Source organism: Alosa alosa, chromosome 2 (genome assembly GCF_017589495.1).
Source record: "Alosa alosa isolate M-15738 ecotype Scorff River chromosome 2, AALO_Geno_1.1, whole genome shotgun sequence".
In the NCBI taxonomy this organism is placed as follows: Eukaryota; Metazoa; Chordata; class Actinopteri; order Clupeiformes; family Clupeidae; genus Alosa; species Alosa alosa.
Genome location: NC_063190.1, coordinates 33,703,361 through 33,727,743, shown reverse-complemented (window position 1 = coordinate 33,727,743; position 24,383 = coordinate 33,703,361). Strand labels below are relative to the sequence as shown.

At 40.2% G+C, this 24,383-nt stretch overlaps 1 protein-coding gene across 1 annotated transcript; it reads right to left on the bottom strand.

Moving 5' to 3' along the window:
- Positions 1-1,033: 1,033 nt before the first annotated feature.
- On the bottom strand, positions 1,034-14,943 carry LOC125285399. Its single transcript, XM_048229826.1, has 8 exons — positions 14,931-14,943; positions 14,534-14,725; positions 13,371-13,646; positions 12,101-12,514; positions 3,588-3,689; positions 2,982-3,232; positions 1,938-1,972; positions 1,034-1,840 (listed from the first exon to the last, which is right to left on the bottom strand). Exons 1-6 carry the CDS (start codon positions 14,941-14,943, stop codon positions 3,006-3,008), a joined length of 1,224 nt encoding a protein of 407 aa, XP_048085783.1. The 3' UTR covers positions 1,034-1,840; positions 1,938-1,972; positions 2,982-3,005.
- Positions 14,944-24,383: the final 9,440 nt, after the last annotated feature.

Here is a 24,383-nt window from a genome sequence, read left to right as displayed (position 1 = left end):
TCTCGCTCCCCCTGATTATCTTTCCCCCCAGGTGCGTTCCCCGGAACCAATCTCATAACAGCGTTATCTTGTGTTCCCCCCCATACATCACATGAGGGTGCATAAAACAAAAATACAAAATAAACATTAACATGAACACATGACACTGTCATGACACATGAAACCTAACCCTAATCCTAACCTCTAACCCTAACCTAATCCTAACCCCAACCCTAACCATAATTCTAAACCCTAGCCTAACCCTAAACATAACCCTAATCCTAACCCTAACTTGTTATAACAAAAACCAAAAAAAGTCACTTAATAACAGAAGTGTTATGTCATAAACGTTTATGACATGTTTATGACACATTCATGACTTATTTCGACACTGTCAAGTAAAGTGTAACCAAAATATGTTTACAGTTATATACAGAGGACATACAGGGATCTTTATGCCTCAACTAAATTGATGTTGCCTATAAACAATTCATGTTCATAGAAACAACAAGGTCAGTAAGACAAATTATGTTTCAAACCTGTGTTTTTGTACCATATAGCCTAGCTGCCTGGCTAGGCTTACAATAAAATGCAATGTTTGGAAATTATTGGAACTGATTGGTTCTTGCGTGATTCTCATTTAAATGAAGTTAAAGTTTTGCCAACTCTGTTTTGCGTGCCTCTGCGAATTTTGCCTCCACTCAACCTCAATGAGATCGAGAGTATCAATGGAAGTGCACCATGACTGCATAGGCCTACCTGTGATCTGTTCTCTCTGGCTGAATTGACAAGAATTCCATATTTTAACATTGTAACTCATTGGTCACATTGATGGGCCTTTTTGCCCATTTGCTTTATTGTTTTTGTCTTAGCTTTGCTTGTTTGCATTTAACTGGATTGATTGATTGGTTGATTGATTGATTGATCATAAATTGGTCTACTCAGTTATTGGCCAATTAGTGTGTAATGCTGCATAGTTTCTTGTTCCTTCTTAAACAATGTTTTAGGCTACCTTGTAGCAGACATTTGTACAGGAAGAAGACCCCAACACACAGATTCAGTTAAGCTTTTGAGACATGGGTATGAAGGTTACATTAGGTTGCATAGGTTTAAATAGGTTTTGCCAGTCAAGCCATTGCAGTTCCTTATAAAGTAAATCACAGAAATGCAGTACTTTATTTTAAAGTCTCTTGTCACAGTCATTTTGGTGATGAGTCAAGATTGCCATTATTTGACATCACACTTTATTTCTTGAATTTATTTTTTGCTTTTTTTACAGGCTGTTACCTGTTATACTTTAAGATTTGCAAGGGTATGATGTGCAAAAAGTGGCATCATGAACAGAATAACCAGGTTAAACTTAATAAAGCTTAAAATCTAAAGTTTGAAATATTTCTCATTAATGCATACACTCTATCAGCTTTTTTGAAAACTGCAGGCTTACTCCAGAGGATTTACAACTATGAGGGCATAAACCTTCAGATGCACTTCTGAATCAGACTGCTCACAATAGATGAGATTTTAACTTTATTTAAATGAGTCAAGTCATAAAAGCCTTAAATCAGTCAAAATAAGCTAGATGTCCAGCTGGCCTGGCCATACCCAAGGGCGTATTGTAGGGTGTGATGTACGTTCTTCATGTTATGTTTGTCAGTGTCTGTTTGATGTATGGACTTTTTGTTTGTGACATATGTCTGATGTCCTGTCATGAAGTGCCTTGCGACTGTGCCGCAAACCCAACTGCTCCACGGGAACAATAAAGTTATCTACTACTAGACGAGTCTCTGCTTTAACGGCATGAATTCATCTTCAGTCCAGTGTATATGACTGGGTCACCCTCCTCTTCAGTGCCACCAGCAGTCTAAACAAACCCAGATAAATCACCAGCAGTTAGATAGAGCAGTTTACCCTTGCTTAGATATAGATATACTGTACATAGACACTGGAGATAAACTCACAGCAGGAGGATCTGTAGGTGCAACATCTGAGCAAACTGAAAAAAATCAACAGAAAAAGAGCGCAGAAGACATTTACTGATGTATAATAGACATGATGAATTATGAGAATCACATGTATTTACAAACGAGTGCAAATATGGAATGGTCTCACAGAGTATCTAAACATGAAAAGCTATGAAAGCTAAAATGTAGACAACAATAAAACTGAGTGTGTGTGTGTGTGCATGTGGTGTGTGTGTGAGAGAGAGAGAGAGAGTGTGTGTGTGTGTGCATGTGGTGTGTGTGTGAATTCACGCTGGTGCCGGAACAAATCTTCTCTGCAAAATGTCTAGGGTGCTTGGTAGTAAATTTGGCGAGACACTTTGTCCTGCTGTTCCACCTCGGTCTATGTGAAAGGGACAGGCGTTCCGTGATTCTGGTACATAAAATCGCGGGGATTTTGGCAGTGTGAAAGGCCTTTGTGTGAGTGTGTGTGTGTGTTTGTGTGTGTGTGCGTGTGTGTGTGCATGCATGCATATGTGGTTTGCGTTTGTGTGTGTGCAACTGTGAACAGCTTGTGAAAATGACTCTTCACACCTTCAAGTGTGATGTCTGCGATGATGATTGATGTCTTGTGAAATACAAATGAATTAACCCTTAAGCAATAGGCAACTGAATCTGATGTTTGTATCTGAAGTCAAAATTAAACAGAACCAATTCATAGACTTCTTCCCCCTTCATATAATTATTTTGTTCATCTTTGAATCATTCCCCTCATGGAACCACACATTTTGATGAACTTGTCCTGTTAAACAAATTTGTCCTGCATAACAGTGAAGTACAAACAGAAGTGACCTCTGTCCATACCTGTTGTATAACGATAGTACAACTGTGCTTTACCTTTGCTGATAGATTCACAATCAATTTGCTCAAACTTTGTTTGTGTTTTTAACATATTAAGTTAAAACTCTAGACGTGTATATCAAACTGCTGTTTCACTGCTGTTTCATAGTTTAAAATGTGACATACTGTATAGGTGTCTTTTTAACTTCTTTTAACTCGCACCTGAAGTCGTTGTGTTTTGGGAGTTTAGCGTGCTTCACCACATTTAGGTAGTTGAAGATGAGTGAAACTGACAGTTGACAAAGAGAAGGTGTCAAATGTTGAGATGTTTGTTTTCTGTTGATTTAATTCAAACTGAAAGTTCAAATGCACCGATGCGTATGTCACACTCCCTCTGTGGGGCAAAAGCCCCTCAGCACACGCCTCTTCATCTGATGTCCTACGCTCATCCTCATCCTCACACACTTCTACATCTGAAAAACACAACATCAACTTATAAGTTCACAAGTTCTCTCTCTCTCTCTGTCTCACACACACACACAAACACACACACAAAATGCACTGTCAAATGTCAAATGTACTAGTTACATAAACAATCAATTACATTTGTAGACCACCCAAATGACCAAACTGAAGAGTACAAATAAAACACAAGTTAATATATTCAGAAGAAGTAAAACATTTGGTTGAAAACCACAAAACTGAAGGCCTCAGGTAGGTTTAATGAAAAAAACAAACCGAAAAGGGAACCAAGTTACTGAATAGAAACACTTCTCTACCGGCAGGCTTTTAAAATCCTTAAGGGACAGGAAATGAGTGCACGAGTACCTTTATCTGTGCGTTTCCACAGCAGCAGAGCGGTCAGAGCCACCAAGATGAGCACAACCAGGCCAAACACACTCATGACACAGACATGTGGGACACTCACTCCTGCAGGGGAACACAACAGCACTATCAGTCTTAGTAATGATCATCCGTACGATACAGCACTGGGGCAGTATCAGTTACTATGAGTAAACACAGTTTCAGTAAATAAGAAGACATAGTCCTGACCAGACACAGAGCTTAACATAACTCCTGCAGGGAGACATTACTATGAGTAAACACAGTTTCAGTAAATAAGAAGACATAGTCCTGACCAGACACAGAGACCCAACGCCACTCCTGCAGGGAGACATTACTATGAGTAAACACAGTTTCAGTAAATAAGAAGACATAGTCCTGACCAGACACAGAGACCCAACGCCACTCCTGCAGGGAGACATTACTATGAGTAAACACAGTTTCAGTAAATAAGAACACATAGTCCTGACCAGACACAGAGACCCAACGCCACTCCTGCAGGGAGACACTACTGGAACAGTAGCAGTAGTATTGGCAGTTACAATAGTGGTAATTTAAATGATCATCATTAGTAACATGTTGATTTCGCGATAACATTGGTATTATTATATAATAACAACACATTCTATTGTTATTTCTGTCACTGCTGCTATTATTGTTATTTCTGTGAAGACTGTTTGATTACACACTGAATTTGAAATGTAGGACACAATTTCTGAAACCTGTGATTCCAAACCAACATCAAGTGAGTCATCAAGCGGAAAAGTTTTACACTCAGTTTTCACATGTTATCCTCTCACACCGGTGTCTCCAAAAGACATTAGACCCCAACAAGAACATGGCCTCTACTCACTGTTGTCTCCAAAATGGCCTTTATGATGGAGGCACATTTCTATTAACCTGACGCTCGCTAGATGAATTTCGTTCCGCCTAGCTCCACTCATCCATCTGGGACCAATCCATTGGAGTGGTGCTTCAGAAGGCTGGGCCTAATCAAAAAATGCTTGCATGTGATTGAATAAGCCACTTGTCCGTCATCTATTGACATGCTACTTCAACCACTCACATCGAAGCCAACCCGTGGCGCTGATAACAGTCCCACAGTCGCTTCTACGCTACATCACATCTATGAAACTCCCGCCCTGCGTCCTGATTGGCTGTACCATAAAATCGGTTGCAGAAATCAGTCTCAATGGAAGAGGTCCCAGATGGATGTGAGTGAAGCTAGGCAGAGCTAAGCAGAACCAAATTCATCTGGCGAGAGTCAGGTTACATTTCTATGGCCAAACACAAACAGGAAGTGTAGACAACAGCACTTCTTTTTCCAATACATGCAAAGCCTGCTTTAATGCATGCTATATTTTTGTGAGCAACAAAATCAGTATTTTTTTTAAAACAAATTCAGTACTGTTACACACTGCAGTTAGTGCCATATTAGTGTGTCCACCATGCGTTTCAACCCGTGGACTACTGGATTTAATTTTATCAGCATTTGGAAATGAAGAGTTTTGAAAATTAAACTTTTTTGTTTTAGAACTGGACATGTGGTTATATACTTCAGTCCCCATTGTCTTGTTCAGTAGATACAGAATACGCTGAAAATGCAAATGAAAAAAAAAAAGCCTCTGCAGTGTGTTCATGTATTAAGGCAACATTAAATTAACTAGAAATGCAATTCCAAGGAATTACCAGTGCATGAAAATGCTAAAGTTGTGATGTAAAATATCATGTATAGTTAAAACAGATAATACAGAGATGGTTACTACGGTGATGCTAGGATAGACATGGTGGTTGTATAGCTTAATAAAAGTTGATAGTTTAAAAGTAGACTGTTTAAAAGCTGAATGTAGATAGTTTAAAAGTTGTTGATAGACAGTAGATAGTTTAAAAGTTGTTGATAGACAGCTAGTTTAATAGATAGTTTAATGATAGTTTAAAAGTAGACCGTTTAAAAGTTGAAGGTAAATAGTTTAAAAGTTGTTGACAGACTGGAAGTTGAATGAATGTTGATATTCAAATAGTTTAATGGCTGTGTATAGGTAGATATTTGACGATAACTGAAAGTTGGAATGGCTCTAATGTTTGCTAGCAGTTATGCTAAGATTTTTAACTATGCTAACCATGCTACTTAGCTAATGTTTTATAGCAGTGCTAGCAATGCTAACCTGCTAACCATCTTTACTTAGCTAACGTTTTCTAGCAGTTTAATGAATGTTGATATTCAAATAGTTTAATGGCTGTGTATAGGTAGATATTTGACGATAACTGAAAGTTGGAATGGCTCTAATGTTTGCTAGCAGTTATGCTAAGATTTGTAATTCTGCTAACCATGCTACTTAGCTAATGTTTTATAGTAGTGCTAGAAATGCTAACTTAACTAACATTTTCTAGCAGTTTTGCTAAACATTTTCTAGCAGTTTTGCTAAACATGCTAATTATGGTAGCAATGCTAACATGCTAACTATGTTAAGCATGTAACTTAGTTAACCAAGCTTATCATTTTTAGTAGTTATGCTAACTAGCATGCTAACTACGTTAACCATGTTACTTAGCTAACTTCGCTAATAATTTTTAGTAGTTATGCTAACTATGCTAATTAACATGCTAACATGTTAGCATGCTAACTATGTTAACCATGTTACTTAGCTAACCTAGCTAATCATTTTTAGCAGTTTTGCTAAAAATGCTAACTAACATGCTAACTATGCTAACCATGTTACTTAGCTAATCATTTTTAGCAGTTTTGCTAAAAATGCTAACTAGCATGGTAGCATGTTAACTATGCTAACCATGTTACTTAGCTAACTTAGCTAATCATTTTTAGCAGTTTTGCTAACTATGCTAACTAGCATGCTAACATGCTAGCATGTTAACTATGCTAACCATGTTACTTAGCTAACCTAGCTAATCATTTTTAGCAGTTTCGCTAACAATGCTTGCAATGCTAACATGCTAACTTTGTTAACCATGCTAACTAGCTACAGTGGGTAGGAGTCTTAGTTGATGAAAAGTGTTGACAGTTGATGACAAGTTAAAAGTTGTTGATAGACAGCTAGTGGCTCTGCTGTCTGTAACAGAAGCCTTAAAAGAAGCCAGGGCGACCGCTCGGTCATCAGTACTCATTCTGCTTGACTTATCGGCTGCCTTTGACACGGTTAATCACTGTATCCTTCTCTCTATACTTCGCTGACATGGGAATCTCGGTTCTGCTCTCTCCTGGTTTGAATCCTACCTCACAGGGCCTTTCGTTTAGCATTATCATGGCTTGGTCAGCTATCCGCACCTCACCATCTCACCACAGGGGTCCCCAGGGCTCAGTGCTGGGCCCCTCCTCTTTGCTATCTACACCACCTCCTTGGGACAGATTATCCGTTCGCACGGCTTCTCATACCACTGCTATGCAGGCGACACACAGCTCTATCTGTCCTTTCCACCTGGCACCCCCTGGTTTCAGCACGGATCTCAGATTGCCTTTCAGACATAGCTACATGGATGAAGGCACACCACCTCCAGCTGAACCTCTCAAAGACTGAACTGCTGGTCATCCCAGCTAAACCTACCATACACCACGACATCAACATCAAATTTGACTCCCTGTCTGTTTCACCGACCAGGACTGCAAAGAAATCTAGGAGTTGTTCTCGACAACCAACTAAACTTCTCAGATCATGTTGCCTCAGTAAGCCCGGTAATGCCGTTTCGCGACTCTACAACATACGGAAAATCAGGACTTACTTGACTCAAGATGCTACCCAACTTCTGGTTCAGGCAATAGTCATCTCACGACTCGACTACTGCAATGCCCTCCTGACAGGTCTCCCAGCCTGCGCAGTGAAACCACTTCAGATGATCCAGAAGCGGCGGGGCGCCTGGTCTACAACCAACCCAAAAGGGCACATGTTACCCCGCTGCTCATCCAGCTACACTGGCTACCTATGGCGGCCCGCATCAAATTCAAGTCTCTAACGCTTGCCTACAAAGTAGTCTCTCGGTTCTGCTCCCACCTACTTGAATGCCCTCCTACAGACTTACACTACCTCCAGACCGCTCTGCGCTCCTCTGACGAACGACGTCTAGCTCTACCACCGTGCGCTCAAGCCAATCCAAACTTTTCTCATCTGTTGTTCCTCGTTGGTGGAACACACTGCCAGTTCCTACAAGGGCAGGGACATCCTTTTCCACTTTCAAAAAACTCCTGAAGACCCAGCTCTTTAGAGAACATCTACTCTCATAGCAACACTTACAACAAGTCTTACTGATCCTAGCACTCACCAGCCGTTTTAAACTGACAAGTAACTGCTAAAAACAGCACTCACCGACGCACTTATTCTTACTGTACTCTAATGTTTTTTTTAAACTGTCCTAAAATTGTGAGAATTGTTCTAAAAACTTACTGTTTACCATGTTGTTAGTCGCTTTGGTTAAAAAGCGTCAGCCAAATGTAATGTAATGTAATGTAATGTAGTGAATGTATATAGTTTAAAAGTTTAAAAGTTGAATGTAGATAGTTTAAAAGTTTAAAAGTTGAATGTAGATAGTTTAAAAGTTGTTGATAGACAGCTAGTTTAATAGATAGATAGTTTAATGATAGTTTAAAAGTAGACCGTTTAAAAGTTGATTGTAAAAAGTTCAGTAGTTTAATGGGTTACATTGTTTAACAGTGGATTATTGTAGTGAGGACTTTTATTTTGAAACAGTTTTGGGCAGAGGAAACAGTTGAATAGGATGTGTAGTCTGAGGGCCCGTCCACACGGAGACACTTTTTAGGTTAAACGCAGAGGTTTTGCTTCATCTTGGCCGAGCGTCCAAACGAATCCTGTAAACGCACTGCCCGAAACCGCGACTTTTTCTGAAACCTGGTCCCAGAGTGGAGAAATCTGAAACCGTGAGTCCGTTTGAATTGTTTAGACAGCTTAAACCGCGACATCCTGCTTTATGCGTATCGATGATGTCGTCGCCACACCTCAGCTGCCCTGGACTTGCACTTATAGTATTGCCTAACAATACTAGTTTTCATACATGACATTACCTACGATTACACTCCCGTAAGATAAATATCACAACTGGTGCTCCGAAAGCCGATAGCTTATGACTTGGTGGACTGAACACTGTTTTTCCCAGGTGTTTTTTAATGCATTCTAGCTACTGTCAGTGACGCGAGAGAACTTAAGTTATTAGGAAAGTGCGGTGTAAGTTTAGGCTACATTAATTTGTGCGTAGTGCCAGTGTCATTCATTTATTTTACATGTCTTACAACATATATACATGCATTCACAGTCGAGTGAAATCAGATATAAGCATACAAAGACGCTTAGAATTCACGTTAAGCTGATGGTAGCACACTGAATGCAAATGCGCGATTTGATTTGATGCAGGCAAACGTATTGACTGTTACTAACGAAGGTTTTATAGCAATATTATAAATGTGGCGACAGAATAGCCTAGAACTTGGGTAAGCCTTGCGTTTAGTAGCCTAATTGCAGTGATAGCCAAAACTAATGTGAATCACGGACTATCCTACAACCAAAGAAAGTAAAGGTGATTAGTAGGCCTACCTGCGTTAGCCAAATAAAGGACGGGACTGCACCCTTCACAAACCGTAAAATAAAGTTTATTAGTTTTACAGTTGACAGTTCACCATCTGTCCACACAAACAATTCTGGTTTCCTTGCACTAGCCATTTTGTCATAGCCTATTCTGTCTGTTTGTAAAGCACACAAACTTTGGTCAATTTCTGTAAAGAAACAGTGCCACCTATAGGCCTGGGGTATGAAATGTAACGTTGAGTCGCGTGTTGAGATGGATCCGTTTGGGACTTAAATATTCTTGATGCGGTTTCAGGGGAAGACGGAGAAAAAAAAAGATCGGTTTCGTACGTGTGGACTAGCCCTTAATTGACCCAGATTGTATGCTTAAAGCCTGAGGCTGCAGGTGGCCTGAACACCTGTCATAGGATTCTAATTGCTTAACGGCCGTATTATGATGTCACAATCGGCAATGTTAAGTCTATGGGGATTTTTAAAAAGTTTTTCTTTAATAGTTTAAAAAGTATAAAAGTTTCAAAGTTGAAAAGACATAGCAACCCGATCTGTTTGAAGACCTACGTTACAAAGTTTGAATGAAGTTTCTAAGTTAAACTGTTCAAGAGAAATTGTGTGCGGAAAAAGTGGTAAGCGGAATAATAATAACTAGAAATGCAATTCCAAGGAATTACCAGTGCATGAAAATGCTAAAGTTGTGATGTAAAATATCATGTATAGTTAAAACAGATAATACAGAGATGGTTACTACGGTGATGCTAGGATAGACACCTAAGATAGGTGGTTGCATAGCTTAATAAAAGTTGATAGTTTAAAAGTAGACCGTTTAAAAGTTGAAGGTAAATAGTTTAAAAGTTGTTGACAGACTGGAAGTTGAATGAATGTTGATATTCAAATAGTTTAATGGCTGTGTATAGGTAGATATTTGACGATAACTGAAAGTTGGAATGGCTCTAATGTTTGCTAACAGTTATGCTAAGATTTTTAACTATGCTAACCATCTTTACTTAGCTAATGTTTTATAGCAGTGTTAGCAATGCTAACCTGCTAACCATGCTACTTAGCTAACGTTTTCTAGCAGTTTAATGAATGTTGATATTCAAATAGTTTAATGGTGATAACTGAAAGTTAGAATGGCTCTAATGTTTACTAGCAGTTATGCTAAGATTTTTAATTCTGCTAACCATGCTACTTAGCTAATGTTTTATAGCAGTGCTAGCAATGCTAACATGCTAAACATGCTACTTAGTTAACTTAACTAACATTTTCTAGCAGTTTTGCTAAACATGCTAACTATGCTAGCAATGTTAACATGCTAACTATATTAACCATGTGACTTAGTTAACCAAGCTTATCATTTTAGTAGTTATGCTAACTATGCTAATTAACATGCTAACAATGCTAGCATGCTAACTATGTTAACCATGTTACTTAGCTAACTTAGCTAATAATTTTTAGCAGTTATGCTAACTATGCTAACTAGCATGTTAGCATGCTAACTATGCTAACCATGTTACTTAGCTAACTGAGCTAATCATTTTTAGCAGTTTTGCTAAAAATGCTAACTAGCATGCTAATTATGCTAACCATGTTACTTAGCTAACTTAGCTAATCATTTTTAGCAGTTTTGTTAAAAATGCTAACTAGCATGCTAACTAGCATGTTAACATGCTAGCATGCTAACTATGCTAACCATGTGACTTAGCTAACCTAGCTAATCATTTTTAGCAGTTTTGTTAAAAATGTTAACAATGTTAGCAATGCTAACATGCTAACTTTGTTAACCATGCTAACTAGCTACAGTGGGTAGGAGTCATAGTTGATGAAAAGTGTTGACATAGTTGATGACAAGTTAAAAGTTGTTGATAGACAGCTATTGAATGTATATAGTTTAAAAGTTTAAAAGTTGAATGTAGATAGTTTAAAAGTTGTTGATAGACAGCTAGTTTAATAGATAGATAGTTTAATGATAGTTTAAAAGTAGACCGTTTAAAAGTTGAATGTAAAAAGTTCAGTAGTTTAATGGGTTACATTGTTTAACAGTGGATTATTGTAGTGAGGACTTTTATTTTGAAACAGTTTTGGGCAGAGGAAACAGTTGAATAGGATGTGTAGTCTTAATTGACCCAGATTGTATGCTTAAAGCCTGAGGCTGCAGGTGGCCTGAACACCTGCCATAGGATTCTAATTGCTTAATGGCCGTATTATGATGTCATAATCGGCAATGTTAAGTCTATGGGGATTTTTAAAAAGTTTTTCTTTAATAGTTTAAAAAGTATAAAAGTTTCAAAGTTGAAAAGTCATACCAACCCGATCTGTTTGAAGACCTACGTTACAAAGTTTGAATGAAGTTTCTAAGTTAAACTGTTGAAGAGAAATTGCGTACGGAAAAAGTGGTAAGCGGAATAATAATAATAAGTTGCCTCGGAAGAACAGTACAGTGCATTTTCATGCACTGTAATAAGAAGCCTAGGAAGAACAGTACAGTGCATTTTCATGCACTGTAATAACACATTAAATATAACAGTACACAATATACGTGGCGTATGTACGTGACGTAAACAATATAGGACCTAATGCTATTTTTTAATGTAGTGTTTCATTATGCACGGGATGTCTGTTTTTCTTTTAAGAAGTATCTCTATAATTTAATTTTTTGTGGATGTTTTTTTCTAGTGTTCTACACTGTTCTAAAGTAGATGTACCGTACAGTGCACACATACACTGACGTTGCTCTGCACTTTATACTTTTTTAATCTACATACCGTATCAGGCTATCTGTATTGGACGTACACAAATATAAATGCTGTTTTTCCTTCACCATAATGAAACAAATGAAAGGACAATAAAATATATGAATAAATGAATGGATGGAATAATGAAATGAATGGATGGAATAATGAAATGAATGGATGGAATAATGAAATGAATGGGTGACAGAATAATGTGAAGCCACACCTGCTGATGGCTCTGTGTGTTGTGTTGCCGTGGTGTCTCTGGTAACCATGGTGCCCTCGCTGTGTTTACCCGGCAGAGTCGCGGCCCTCCGCACCGGCGTTGTGTGTGTGGGTGGCGAGTGCGTGGTGGTGTGTTTGGACACGTTCAGCTGGACAGGCAGCAGAGCTCTCAGTGTGCCCCCATGGAAAACCGCACAGGCCCACTGGCTCTGGACTGAGCTGACGATGCTCACGGTGTGAGAGACAGCTGCTGCGTTAGTCCCACGGCAACTCGAGTAACCACGGTAACGGCGACCAAAGCACTGGTTGGGATCCAGGTGAATCCAGCACACCTGCACAGGTGTCGTCAGGTGAGAGAGAGAGCAGCGCAGGGTCACGTCTCCTCCCTCATACACATGCTGGGGCTCCACTGTAGCTGGGGACACACACACACCAATAGCAGAGTCTATATATATATGAACACACAGTGAGGTGAAGCACACACTAATCCCAACGCAGTGAGCTGCCTGCTTCAGCAGGGCTCGGGGAGCAGTGAGGGGTTAGGTGCCTTGCTCAAGGGCACTTCAGCCGTTCCTACTGGTCGGGGTTCGAACCGGCAAGTCCGAAGCCCTAACCAGTAGGCCACAGCTACCCCACAACACGTTGCATTTATTAAGTGCTTTTTAAGGCACCCAAAGCTCTTCACAGTGAAGGGGAAACCTCACTAACCACCACCAATGTGTAGCACCCACATGGGTGATGCATGGCAGCCATTATGCACCAGAACGCTCAGCACACACCAGAATGGTGGAGAGTGAGGGAATGACTGAATGAGCCAATCACACTGGGGGATGATTACGGGTCCAGACTGAATGAGCCAATCACACTGGGGGATGATTAAAGGGCCAGGTTGGGAATTTAGCCAGGACACCGGGGAACCCCTTATTCTTTGCGATAAGTGCCATGGGATCTTTGATGACCACAGTGAGTCGGGACCTCAGTTTAACATCTCATCCGAAGGACGGAGAGCTCTCCCCTAAGCCCCAAGCTGAATGCCACAGATCCTACACATGCGCTCCCATCTAAACCAATGCCCCCTACGACACTGATGCTGACGAATAGTCACAACAGTGCAGCTTACAAACACAGAGGAAATCCAAGCAGGTGAAAGGCTGATGCTCACACTCTTAAAACGAATGTGTTGAATGACAACTTGCGTTGTTTTTAAAACATCTCTATGTCCAGAATGAACACATTTGTTTTAAGAGTGCAGTCATTCATAAATGACTTACCTTTGACAACCACAAGTTCATATGATGTCGGTTTCAGTGGGCGTCCCAGGCACTGCCTCTGACATGAGAACACCCCTGAGTGCCCCCACCCTACAGAGGAGATGTGCAGGGAGTAGTCACCGTCCAGTCCACGGTTCTGCGTCAGCTCCAGGTTTGAGGCCTGATGAGGTGTCCAGTTCCAGTTGCCCCAGCATGTCTCAGTGCCCAGGAATTTGCAGAAGAGATGGACGGACTGACCCACGGCTCTGTACAGCAGGGTGGCGTCACCTGAGGAGGCTGAGAGAAAAAGAACACAATGGGTTCATAACATAATGGGTTCTAATTTATTTGGAACACGATGTGTTCTAATTTAAATAGAACACAATGTTTTCTAATTTAAATGGAACACGATGGGTCCAAATTTAAATGGAACACGGGTTCTAATGGTTCACGGATGGTGCATTATGAAGTGAGTATTGAAGTCGTGTTTACCAGTGAAACACAGTGCTGATATGAGATGGTGCATTATAAAGGGAGTACTGAAGTCGTGTTTACCAGTGAAACACAGTGCTGATATGAGATGGTGCATTATAAAGTGAGTACTGAAGTCGTGTTTACCAGTGAAACACAGTGCTGATATGAGATGGTGCATTATAAAGTGAGTACTGAAGTCGTGTTTACCAGTGAAACACAGCGCTGATATGAGATGGTGCATTATAAAGTGAGTACTGAAGTCGTGTTTACCAGTGAAACACAGTGCTGATATGAGATGGTGCATTATAAAGTGAGTACTGAAGTCGTGTTTACCAGTGAAACACAGCGCTGATATGAGATGGTGCATTATAAAGTGAGTACTGAAGTCGCGGTTTACCAGTGAAACACAGCTGATATGAGATGGTGCATTATAAAGTGAGTACTGAAGTCGTGTTTACCAGTGAAACACAGTGCTGATATGAGATGGTGCATTATAAAGTGAGTACTGAAGTCATGTTTACCAGTGAAACACAGTGCTGATATGAGATGGTGCATTATAAAGTGAGTACTGAAGTCGTGTTTACCAGTGAAACACAGTGCTGATAGGAGATGGTGCATTATAAAGTGTAAAGTGAGTACTGAAGTAGATAGATAGATAGATAGATACTTTATTGATCCCCGAGGGGAAATTCAGGAAAGTCGTGTTTTACCTGGCTTCTGCTCCAGAGTGATCTCCTGAACACCACACCTGTACAGTCCTCTGTCGCGCTGCTGAAAGTTCTGCACCAGGAAGTGGGCCGTGTCGTCCAGCGTCAGCTCTGTGGCGCTGGTGCCGGTTCTGGACCAGCTGCCCACACAGCTCTCACTCACATCACTGCCAGGGGCCACCTGGATCAGTTTACCTTCGGGGGGAAATAATACATCCACCTGATCTCAGTGTTTAGTTGGACACTAGAGAGCTCCACTAGAGAGCTCCACTATAAAGAGTCCAGAGCCCTGGCAGCACTTAAAAACAGGAAGCAGTCTTCTAAGTCTGAATGTAATTCTTCTAAATCAAAAAGGGACTATTCTGACTCAAAATATAATTCTTAATCAGGTTGTTCTCACCATGCCCTGTCATGCAGAGAAGCAAACCTAGACACAAACCGCTGATCATTCTGATATATCCAAAAGGTAATGGCATGAGATGATCATTCTGATATATCCAAAAGGTAACATGAGATGATCATTCCGATATATCCGACAGGTCATGGCGTGAGATGATCTTGCATGTGCTGCCTTTGTGTGTAATTTCCTGTAAGCAGATGTGTGACGTTCCCACTGCCAGTCGGCCTGCTGTACAACTACACCACAAACCACAAGCTTGCCAGACACGAAACTGCTCCGTATACACAATAAACTGCTCCCTATACACAACAAACACACAATCCACTTATAAATAGGGACACAGTATTAGAAAATGAATCAGATTCCGTGAATGGACACTACAGTTTTTCTCGATCGTTTGGATGCTTGTGTGAACTCTGACATCACATTCTCAAAACAGTTAACACCCGTGTCTGAACAAAAGCACTCTGGCCAAAATGACACATTTTGCTTGCAAAAGGCTGTTACAGTACTCTCTCAAAACACTTGCAGCAAAAGCAAATCTTGCCTTCAAACAACACATTCTGTCGTCAAATCACTATGTGATTTCAATCAATCAATCATTACAAACTGGACAACAAAATGCAAAATCTAGATCTCAAAATGAGCATTTTTGCTATGTCTGTTCCATTTCTTTCTCATTTTTCTGGTATCAGAAAAAAAAACTGTGAAAAGGCTAAATTTACAGACATCTCTTATGAATAATGAAACAGACATCTCTTATGTATAATGAATGATTGCTGATTGAAGAACTGTGCAAAGGAGTTTCACACAGGTGTATCAGAGATTCAGACTTATGCAAGGAATCTATACCACCTGTGAAAAGATGTTTTCCTTTTGTTTAGCATGGGAAAACCAATTTAGGTGTAGGGCTTTTGAATGACACCTATGTTAACGGTTTTGCAAAAGGGTGTGAGAAATGTGTGAACCCAATAAAAAATGTCTGAAGACATTCGCAAGAGATGACTTCTGCTGTGCAAAGAAAGTAGTCATGAAGACCAAGTTGATTCCAGTTTACTTAAGCAGGTCAAAGCAATCGAGAAAAACTGTAATAAGGCATCATGTGGACAGTTTGGTGGCATTAAAAAAGTCAAATAGTTTCTCCTGCCTCGACCACACTGGCCTGCAGTGGATCCATGGGTTTGTTAGACACAGGAACTGCCTGTCTGTAAGCATGTTAGACACAGCACAGGAAAGCCACACTTGCCTGTCTATAAGCATGTTAGACACAGCACAGGAAATCCACACTTGCAAGCCTTAAATAGCTCTGCTCTAACCTGAGTGAGCAAAGAAATTATTAAATATATATATATATATATATATAAATATAAATATATATATATATAAAAGAATATGATAATACTGTTTTATACTGGGAACAGAGACATCTGTCTCAATGTGATTACCCTGGTTAAACAATAATAATAAATAAATAAAAATAAAAAACACAAGTTAAATGTATGCTATAAGCCCTACTGATATCTTTACCAGTTAAACACAATGTTACCTTGGCTTTCACATAAAGAAAAAGAAAAAAAGAAGGGAAAAAGTGGGACTATTTTAAATGATAACTGTAAACTTTGTCCACCAGATATCACTAGTTCACCTCAACACACCAGGCAAATCTCCAGACCCATGAAACTGGCCAGGAAAACATATAAAACATAAACCTTTTTATAATAAAATTTGGGAACTGAATAATATTACTATCCAAATTATACATTAGAGCTATTCGCCCACTGTGTTTTTAACGGCTTTAGCTCACAGGTCTACAGGTAGATAATGGAGGAGAAAACATAGGCCTATTTTAAGGAACAACGAACAACGAACGAGGTTATGAAAGACTGACTACGGTGGCGTTTGGCCTTTAGCATAATCACATCCGAAATGTAGGCTATGACACTACATTTGTCTACAGTTTTGACGTAGCCATAGTCTAATGGGTTAGGAACGCCTATGCGTCATGGAGCGCTTGGAGTTGCCACGCGACTGAACTGGGCCAGTCGCAGCGGCGGCATGCGTGTGCGACACATGGAGTAGGTCCGACTCGCTGAGAACAGTTGGAAAGGCACTGATCTGGGAAAACTTTACAAACCAACAGCAAAACACCCGTTTTCCGCCATGCGAAGTGGAACTACAGCAGAACGAGAATGAGGAGAGCTCGGCCGGGTGGGAGTGGCGACAGGAGAAGTGGCGCGGAGAACGGACCACACGCGGAAGCTCTTGGAGAATGCTCTAAATAAATACATTTTAAAAACTCTAACAACGATGTCATGTGTGCACAGGACAAACCCTAACACAGATAACATGTTTGTAAAGTGCTGTGCTTGTTTATTTACCAGCGGCGTTCTGTATGTTTGCCTCCATTAATGCGCTGAACTGTATTAAAGTGAACCCTTATTAAAACTATGGCGGGTTGTTGCAATGCAATTCCAAGGAATTACCAGTGCATGAAAATGCTAAAGTTGTGATGTAAAATATCATGTATAGTTAAAACAGATAATACAGAGATGGTTACTACGGTGATGCTAGGATAGACACCTAAGATAGGTGGTTGCATAGCTTAATAAAAGTTGATAGTTTAAAAGTAGACCGTTTAAAAGTTGAAGGTAAATAGTTTAAAAGTTGTTGACAGACTGGAAGTTGAATGAATGTTGATATTCAAATAGTTTAATGGCTGTGTATAGGTAGATATTTGACGATAACTGAAAGTTGGAATGGCTCTAATGTTTGCTAACAGTTATGCTAAGATTTTTAACTATGCTAACCATGCTACTTAGCTAATGTTTTATAGCAGTGTTAGCAATGCTAACCTGCTAACCATGCTACTTAGCTAACGTTTTCTAGCAGTTTAATGAATGTTGATATTCAAATAGTTTAATGGTGATAACTGAAAGTTAGAATGGCTCTAATGTTTACTAGCAGTTATGCTAAGATTTTTAATTCTGCTAACCATGCTACTTAGCTAATGTTTTATAGCAGTAAAGCAATGCTAACATCTTAAACATGCTTTACTTAGTTAACTTAACTAACATTTTCTAGCAGTTTTGCTAAACATGCTAACTATGCTAGCAATGTTAACATGCTAACTATATTAACCATGTGACTTAGTTAACCAAGCTTATCATTTTAGTAGTTATGCTAACTATGCTAATTAACATGCTAACAATGCTAGCATGCTAACTATGTTAACCATGTTACTTAGCTAACTTAGCTAATAATTTTAGCAGTTATGCTAACTATGCTTAACTAGCATGTTAGCATGCTAACTATGCTAACCATGTTACTTAGCTAACTGAGCTAATCATTTTTTTAGCAGTTTTGCTAAAAAATGCTAACCAAGATGCTAATTATGCTAACCATGTTACTTAGCTAACTTAGCTAATCATTTTTAGCAGTTTTGTTAAAAATGCTAACTAGCATGCTAACTAGCATGTTAACATGCTAGCATGCTAACTATGCTAACCATGTGACTTAGCTAACCTAGCTAATCATTTTTAGCAGTTTTGTTAAAAATGTTAACAATGTTAGCAATGCTAACATGCTAACTTTGTTAACCATGCTAACTAGCTACAGTGGGTAGGAGTCATAGTTGATGAAAAGTGTTGACATAGTTGATGACAAGTTAAAAGTTGTTGATAGACAGCTATTGAATGTATATAGTTTAAAAGTTTAAAAGTTGAATGTAGATAGTTTAAAAGTTGTTGATAGACAGCTAGTTTAATAGATAGATAGTTTAATGATAGTTTAAAAGTAGACCGTTTAAAAGTTGAATGTAAAAAGTTCAGTAGTTTAATGGGTTACATTGTTTAACAGTGGATTATTGTAGTGAGGACTTTTATTTTGAAACAGTTTTGGGCAGAGGAAACAGTTGAATAGGATGTGTAGTCTTAATTGACCCAGATTGTATGCTTAAAGCCTGAGGCTGCAGGTGGCCTGAACACCTGCCATAGGATTCTAATTGCTTAATGGGTATTATGATGTCATAATCGCAATGTTAAGTCTATGGGGATTTTAAAAAGTTTTTCTTTAATAGTTTAAAAAGTATAAAAGTTTCAAAGTTGAAAAGTCATACCAACCCGATCTGTTTGAAGACCCACGTTACAAAGTTTGAAATGAAGTTTCTAAGTTAAACTGTTGAAGAGAAATTCATGACGACGAAAAAGTGGTAAGCGGAATAATAATAATAAGTTGCCTCGAAGAACAGTACAGTGCATTTTCATGCACTGTAATAAGAAGCCTAGGAAGAACAGTACAGTGCATTTTCATGCACTGTAATAACACATTAAATATAACAGTACACAATATAATGCATGCATGCATGGGACGTAAACAATATAGGACCTAATGCTATTTTTTAATGTAGTGTTTCATTATGCACGGGATGTCTGTTTTTCTTTTTAAGAAGTATCTCTATAATTTAATTTTTTGTGGATGTTTTTTCTAGTGTTCTACACTGTTCTAAAGTAGATGTACCGTACAGTGCACACATACACTGACGTTGCTCTGCACTTTATACTTTTTTAATCTACATACCGTATCAGGCTATCTGTATTGGACGTACACAAATATAAATGCTGTTTTTCCTTCACCATAATGAAACAAATGAAAGGACAATAAAATATATGAATAAATGAATGGATGGAATAATGAAATGAATGGATGGAATAATGAAATGAATGGATGGAATAATGAAATGAATGGGTGACAGAATAATGTGAAGCCACACCTGCTGATGGCTCTGTGTGTTGTGTTGCCGTGGTGTCTCTGGTAACCATGGTGCCCTCGCTGTGTTTACCCGGCAGAGTCGCGCCCTCCCTTTGACCGGGCGTTGTGTGTGGGTGGCGAAAGCGTGGTGGTGTGTTTGGACACGCTCAGCTGGACAGGCAGCAGAGCTCTCAGTGTGCCCCCATGGAAAACCGCACAGGCCCACTGGCTCTGGACTGAGCTGACGATGCTCACGGTGTGAGAGACAGCTGCTGGGCGTTAGTCCCACGGCAACTCGAAGTAACCACGGTAACGGGCGCGACCAAAGCACTGGTTGGGATCCAGGTGAATCCAGCACACCTGCACAGGTGTCGTCAGGTGAGAGAGAGAGCAGCGCAGGGTCACGTCTCCTCCCTCATACACATGCTGGGGCTCCACTGTAGCTGGGGACACACACACACCAATAGCAGAGTCTATATATATATGAACACACAGTGAGGTGAAGCACACACTAATCCCAACGAGTGAGCTGCCTGTTTCAGCAGGGCTCGGGAGCAGTGAGGGGTTAGGTGCCTTGCTCAAGGGCACTCAGCCGCTCCTACTGGTCGGGTTCGAACCGGGCAAGTCCTAAGCCCCAACCAGTAGGCCACAGCTACCCCACAACACGTTGCATTTATTAAGTGCTTTTAAGGCACCCAAAGCTCTTCACAGTGAAGGGAAACCTCACTAACCACCACCAATGTGTAGCACCCACATGGGTGATGCATGGCAGCCATTATGCACCAGAACGCTCAGCACACACCAGAATGGTGGAGAGTGAGGGAATGACTGAATGAGCCAATCACACTGGGGGGGATGATTGGGTCCAGACTGAATGAGCCAATCACACTGGGGGATGATTAAAGGGCCAGGTTGGGAATTTAGCCAGGACACCGGGGAACCCCTTATTCTTTTGCGATAAGTGCCATGGGATCTTTGATGACCACAGTGAGTCGGGACCTCAGTTTAACATCTCATCCGAAGGACGGAGAGCTCTCCCCTAAGCCCCAAGCTGAATGCCACAGATCCTACACATGCGCCCCCATCTAAACCAATGCCCCTACGACACTGATGCTGACCTAATAGTCACAACAGTGCAGCTTACAAACACAGAGGAAATCCAAGCAGGTGAAAGGCTGATGCTCACACTCTTAAAACGAATGTGTTGAATGACAACTTGCGTTGTTTTTAAAACATCTCTATGTCCAGAATGAACACATTTGTTTTAAGAGTGCAGTCATTCATAAATGACTTTACCTTTGACAACCACAAGTTCATATGATGTCGGTTTCAGTGGGCGTCCCAGGCACTGCCTCTGACATGAGAACACCCCTGAGTGCCCCCACCCTACAGAGGAGATGTGCAGGGAGTAGTCACCGCCCAGTCCACGGTTCCCAAGGCCAGCTCCAGGTTTGAGGGCCTGATGAGGTGTCCAGTTCCAGTTGCCCCAGCATGTCTCAGTGCCCAGGAATTTGCAGAAGAGATGGACGGACTGACCCACGGCTCTGTACAGCAGGGTGGCGCCACCTGAGGAGGCTGAGAGAAAAAAAGAACACAATGGGTTCATAACATAATGGGTTCTAATTTATTTGGAACACGATGTGTTCTAATTTAAATAGAACACAATGTTTTCTAATTTAAATGGAACACGATGGGTCCAAATTTAAATGGAACACGGGTTCTAATGGTTCACGGATGGTGCATTATGAAGTGAGTATTGTCGGTTTACCAGTGAAACACAGTGCTGATAGGGAGATGGTGCATTATAAAGGGATACTGAAGTCGTGTTTACCAGTGAAACACAGTGCTGATATGAGATGGTGCATTATAAAGTGAGTACTTGAAGTCGTGTTTACCAGTGAAACACAGTGCTGATATGAGATGGTGCATTATAAAGTGAGTACTGAAGTCGTGGTTTACCAGTGAAACACAGCCTGATATGAGATGGTGCATTATAAAGTGAGTACTGAAGTCGCGGTTTACCAGTGAAACACAGTGCTGATATGAGATGGTGCATTATAAAGTGAGTACTGAAGTCGTGGTTTACCAGTGAAACACAGCTGATATGAGATGGTGCATTATAAAGTGAGTACTGAAGTCGTGTTTACCAGTGAAACACAGCTGCCGATGAGATGGTGCATTATAAAGTGAGTACTGAAGTCGTGTTTACCAGTGAAACACAGTGCTGATATGAGATGGTGCATTATAAAGTGAGTACTGAAGTCATGTTTACCAGTGAAAACACAGTGCTGATATGAGATGGTGCATTATAAAGTGAGTACTGAAGTCGTGTTTACCAGTGAAACACAGTGCTGATAGGAGATGGTGCATTATAAAAGTGTAAAGTGAGTACTGAAGTAGATAGATAGATAGATAGATATTTCATTGATCCCCGAGGGAAATTCAGGAAAGTCGTATTTTACCTGGCTTCTGCTCCAGAGTGATCTCCTGAACACCACACCTGTACAGTCCCTCTGTCGCGCTGCTGAAAGTTCTGCACCAGGAAGTGGGCCGCGGTCGCTCAGCCGCCAGCTCTGTGGGCTGGTGCGGTTCTGACCAGCTGCCCACACAGCTCACTCACATCACTGCCAGGGGCCACCTGATCAGTTTACCTTCGGGGGAAATAATACATCCACCTGATCTCAGTGTTTAGTTGGACACTAGAGAGCTCCACCAGAGAGCTCCACTATAAAGAGTCCAGAGCCCCTGGCAGCACTTAAAAACAGGAAGCAGTCTTCTAAGTCTGAATGTAATTCTTCTAAATCAAAAAAGGGACTATTCTGACTCAAAATATAATTCTTAATCAGGTTGTTCTCACCCATGCCCGTCATGCAGAGAAGCAAACCTAGACACAAACCGCTGATCATTCTGATATATCCAAAAGGTAATGGCATGAGATGATCATTCTGATATATCCAAAAGGTAACATGAGATGATCATTCCTGGATATATCCGACAGGTCATGGCGTGAGATGATCTTGCATGTGCTGCCTTTGTGTGTAATTTCCTGTAAGCAGATGTGTGACGTTCCCACTGCCAGTCGGCCTGCTGTACAACTACACCACAAAACCACAAAGCTTGCCAGACACGAAACTGCTCCCATACACAATAAACTGCTCCCTATACACAAACAAACACACAATCCACTTATAAATAGGGGACACAGTATTAGAAAATTAATCAGATTCCGTGAACTAGTACTCTCAAAAACACTTGCAGCAAAAGCAAATCTTGCCTTCAAACAACACATTCTGTCGTCAAATCACTATGTGATTTCAATCAATCAATCATTACAAACTGGACAACAAAATGCAAAATCTAGATCTCAAAATGAGCATTTTTGCTATGTCTGTTCCATTTCTTTTCATTTTTCTGGTATCAGAAAAAAAAAAAAAAAGGCTAAATTTACAGACATCTCTTATGTATAATGAATGATTGCTGATTGAAGAACTGTGCAAAGGAGGTTTCACACAGGTGTATCAGAGATTCAGACTTATGCAAGGAATCTATACCACCTGTGAAAAAAAGATGTTTTCCTTTTTTGTTTAGCATGGGAAAAACCAATTTAGGTTTAGGGCTTTTTGAATGACACCTATGTTAACGGTTTTGCAAAAGGGTGTGAGAAATGTGTGAACCCAATAAAAAATGTCTGAAGACATTGCAAGAGATGACTTCTGCTGTGCAAAAGAAAGTAGTCATGAAGACCAAGTTGATTCCAGTTTACTTAAGCAGGTCAAAGCAATCGAGAAAAACTGTAATAAGGCATCATGTGGACAGTTTGGTGGCATTAAAAAAGTCAAATAGTTTCTCCTGCCTCGACCACACTGGCCTGCAGTGGATCCATGGGTTTGTTAGACACAGGAACTGCCTGTCTGTAAGCATGTTAGACACAGCACAGGAAAGCCACACTTGCCTGTCTATAAGCATGTTAGACACAGCACAGGAAATCCACACTTGCAAGCCTTAAATATCTCTGCTCTAACCTGAGTGAGCAAAGAAATTATTAAATATATATATATATAAAAGAATATGATAATACTGTTTTATACTGGGAACAGAGACATCTGTCTCAATGTGATTACCCTGGTTAAACAATAATAATAAAATAAATAAAAATAAAAAACACAAGTTAAATGTATGCTATAAGCCCTACTGATATCTTTACCAGTTAAACACAATGTTACCTTGGCTTTCACATAAAGAAAAAGAAAAAAAGAAGGGAAAAAGTGGGACTATTTTAAATGATAACTGTAAACTTTGTCCACCAGATATCACTAGTTCACCTCAACACACCAGGCAAATCTCCAGACCCATGAAACTGGCCAGGAAAACATATAAAACATAAACCTTTTTATAATAAAATTTGGGAACTGAATAATATTACTATCCAAATTATACATTAGAGCTATTCGCCCACTGTGTTTTTTAACGGCTTTAGCTCACAGGTCTACAGGTAGATAATGGAGGAGAAAACATAGGCCTATTTTAAGGAATTGACACTAACAACGAACGAGGTTATGAAAGACTGACTACGGTGGCGTTTGGCCTTTAGCATAATCACATCCGAAATGTAGGCTATGACACTACACTTGTCTACAGTTTTTGACGTAGCCATAGTCTAATGGGTTAGGAACGCCTATGCGTCATGGAGCGCTTGGAGTCGCCACG

What these genes read in the sequence shown, in the direction of transcription:
- LOC125285399 (XM_048229826.1), bottom strand. An exon ending in CACTCTGGAGCAGAAGCCAG is followed by an intron (nt 13,647 to 14,533) that starts GTAAAACACGAC and finishes TTTTTCTCTCAG; the next exon opens with CCTCCTCAGGTGACGCCACC. An exon ending in TGAACTTGTGGTTGTCAAAG is followed by an intron (nt 12,515 to 13,370) that starts GTAAGTCATTTA and finishes GTGTGTCCCCAG; the next exon opens with CTACAGTGGAGCCCCAGCAT.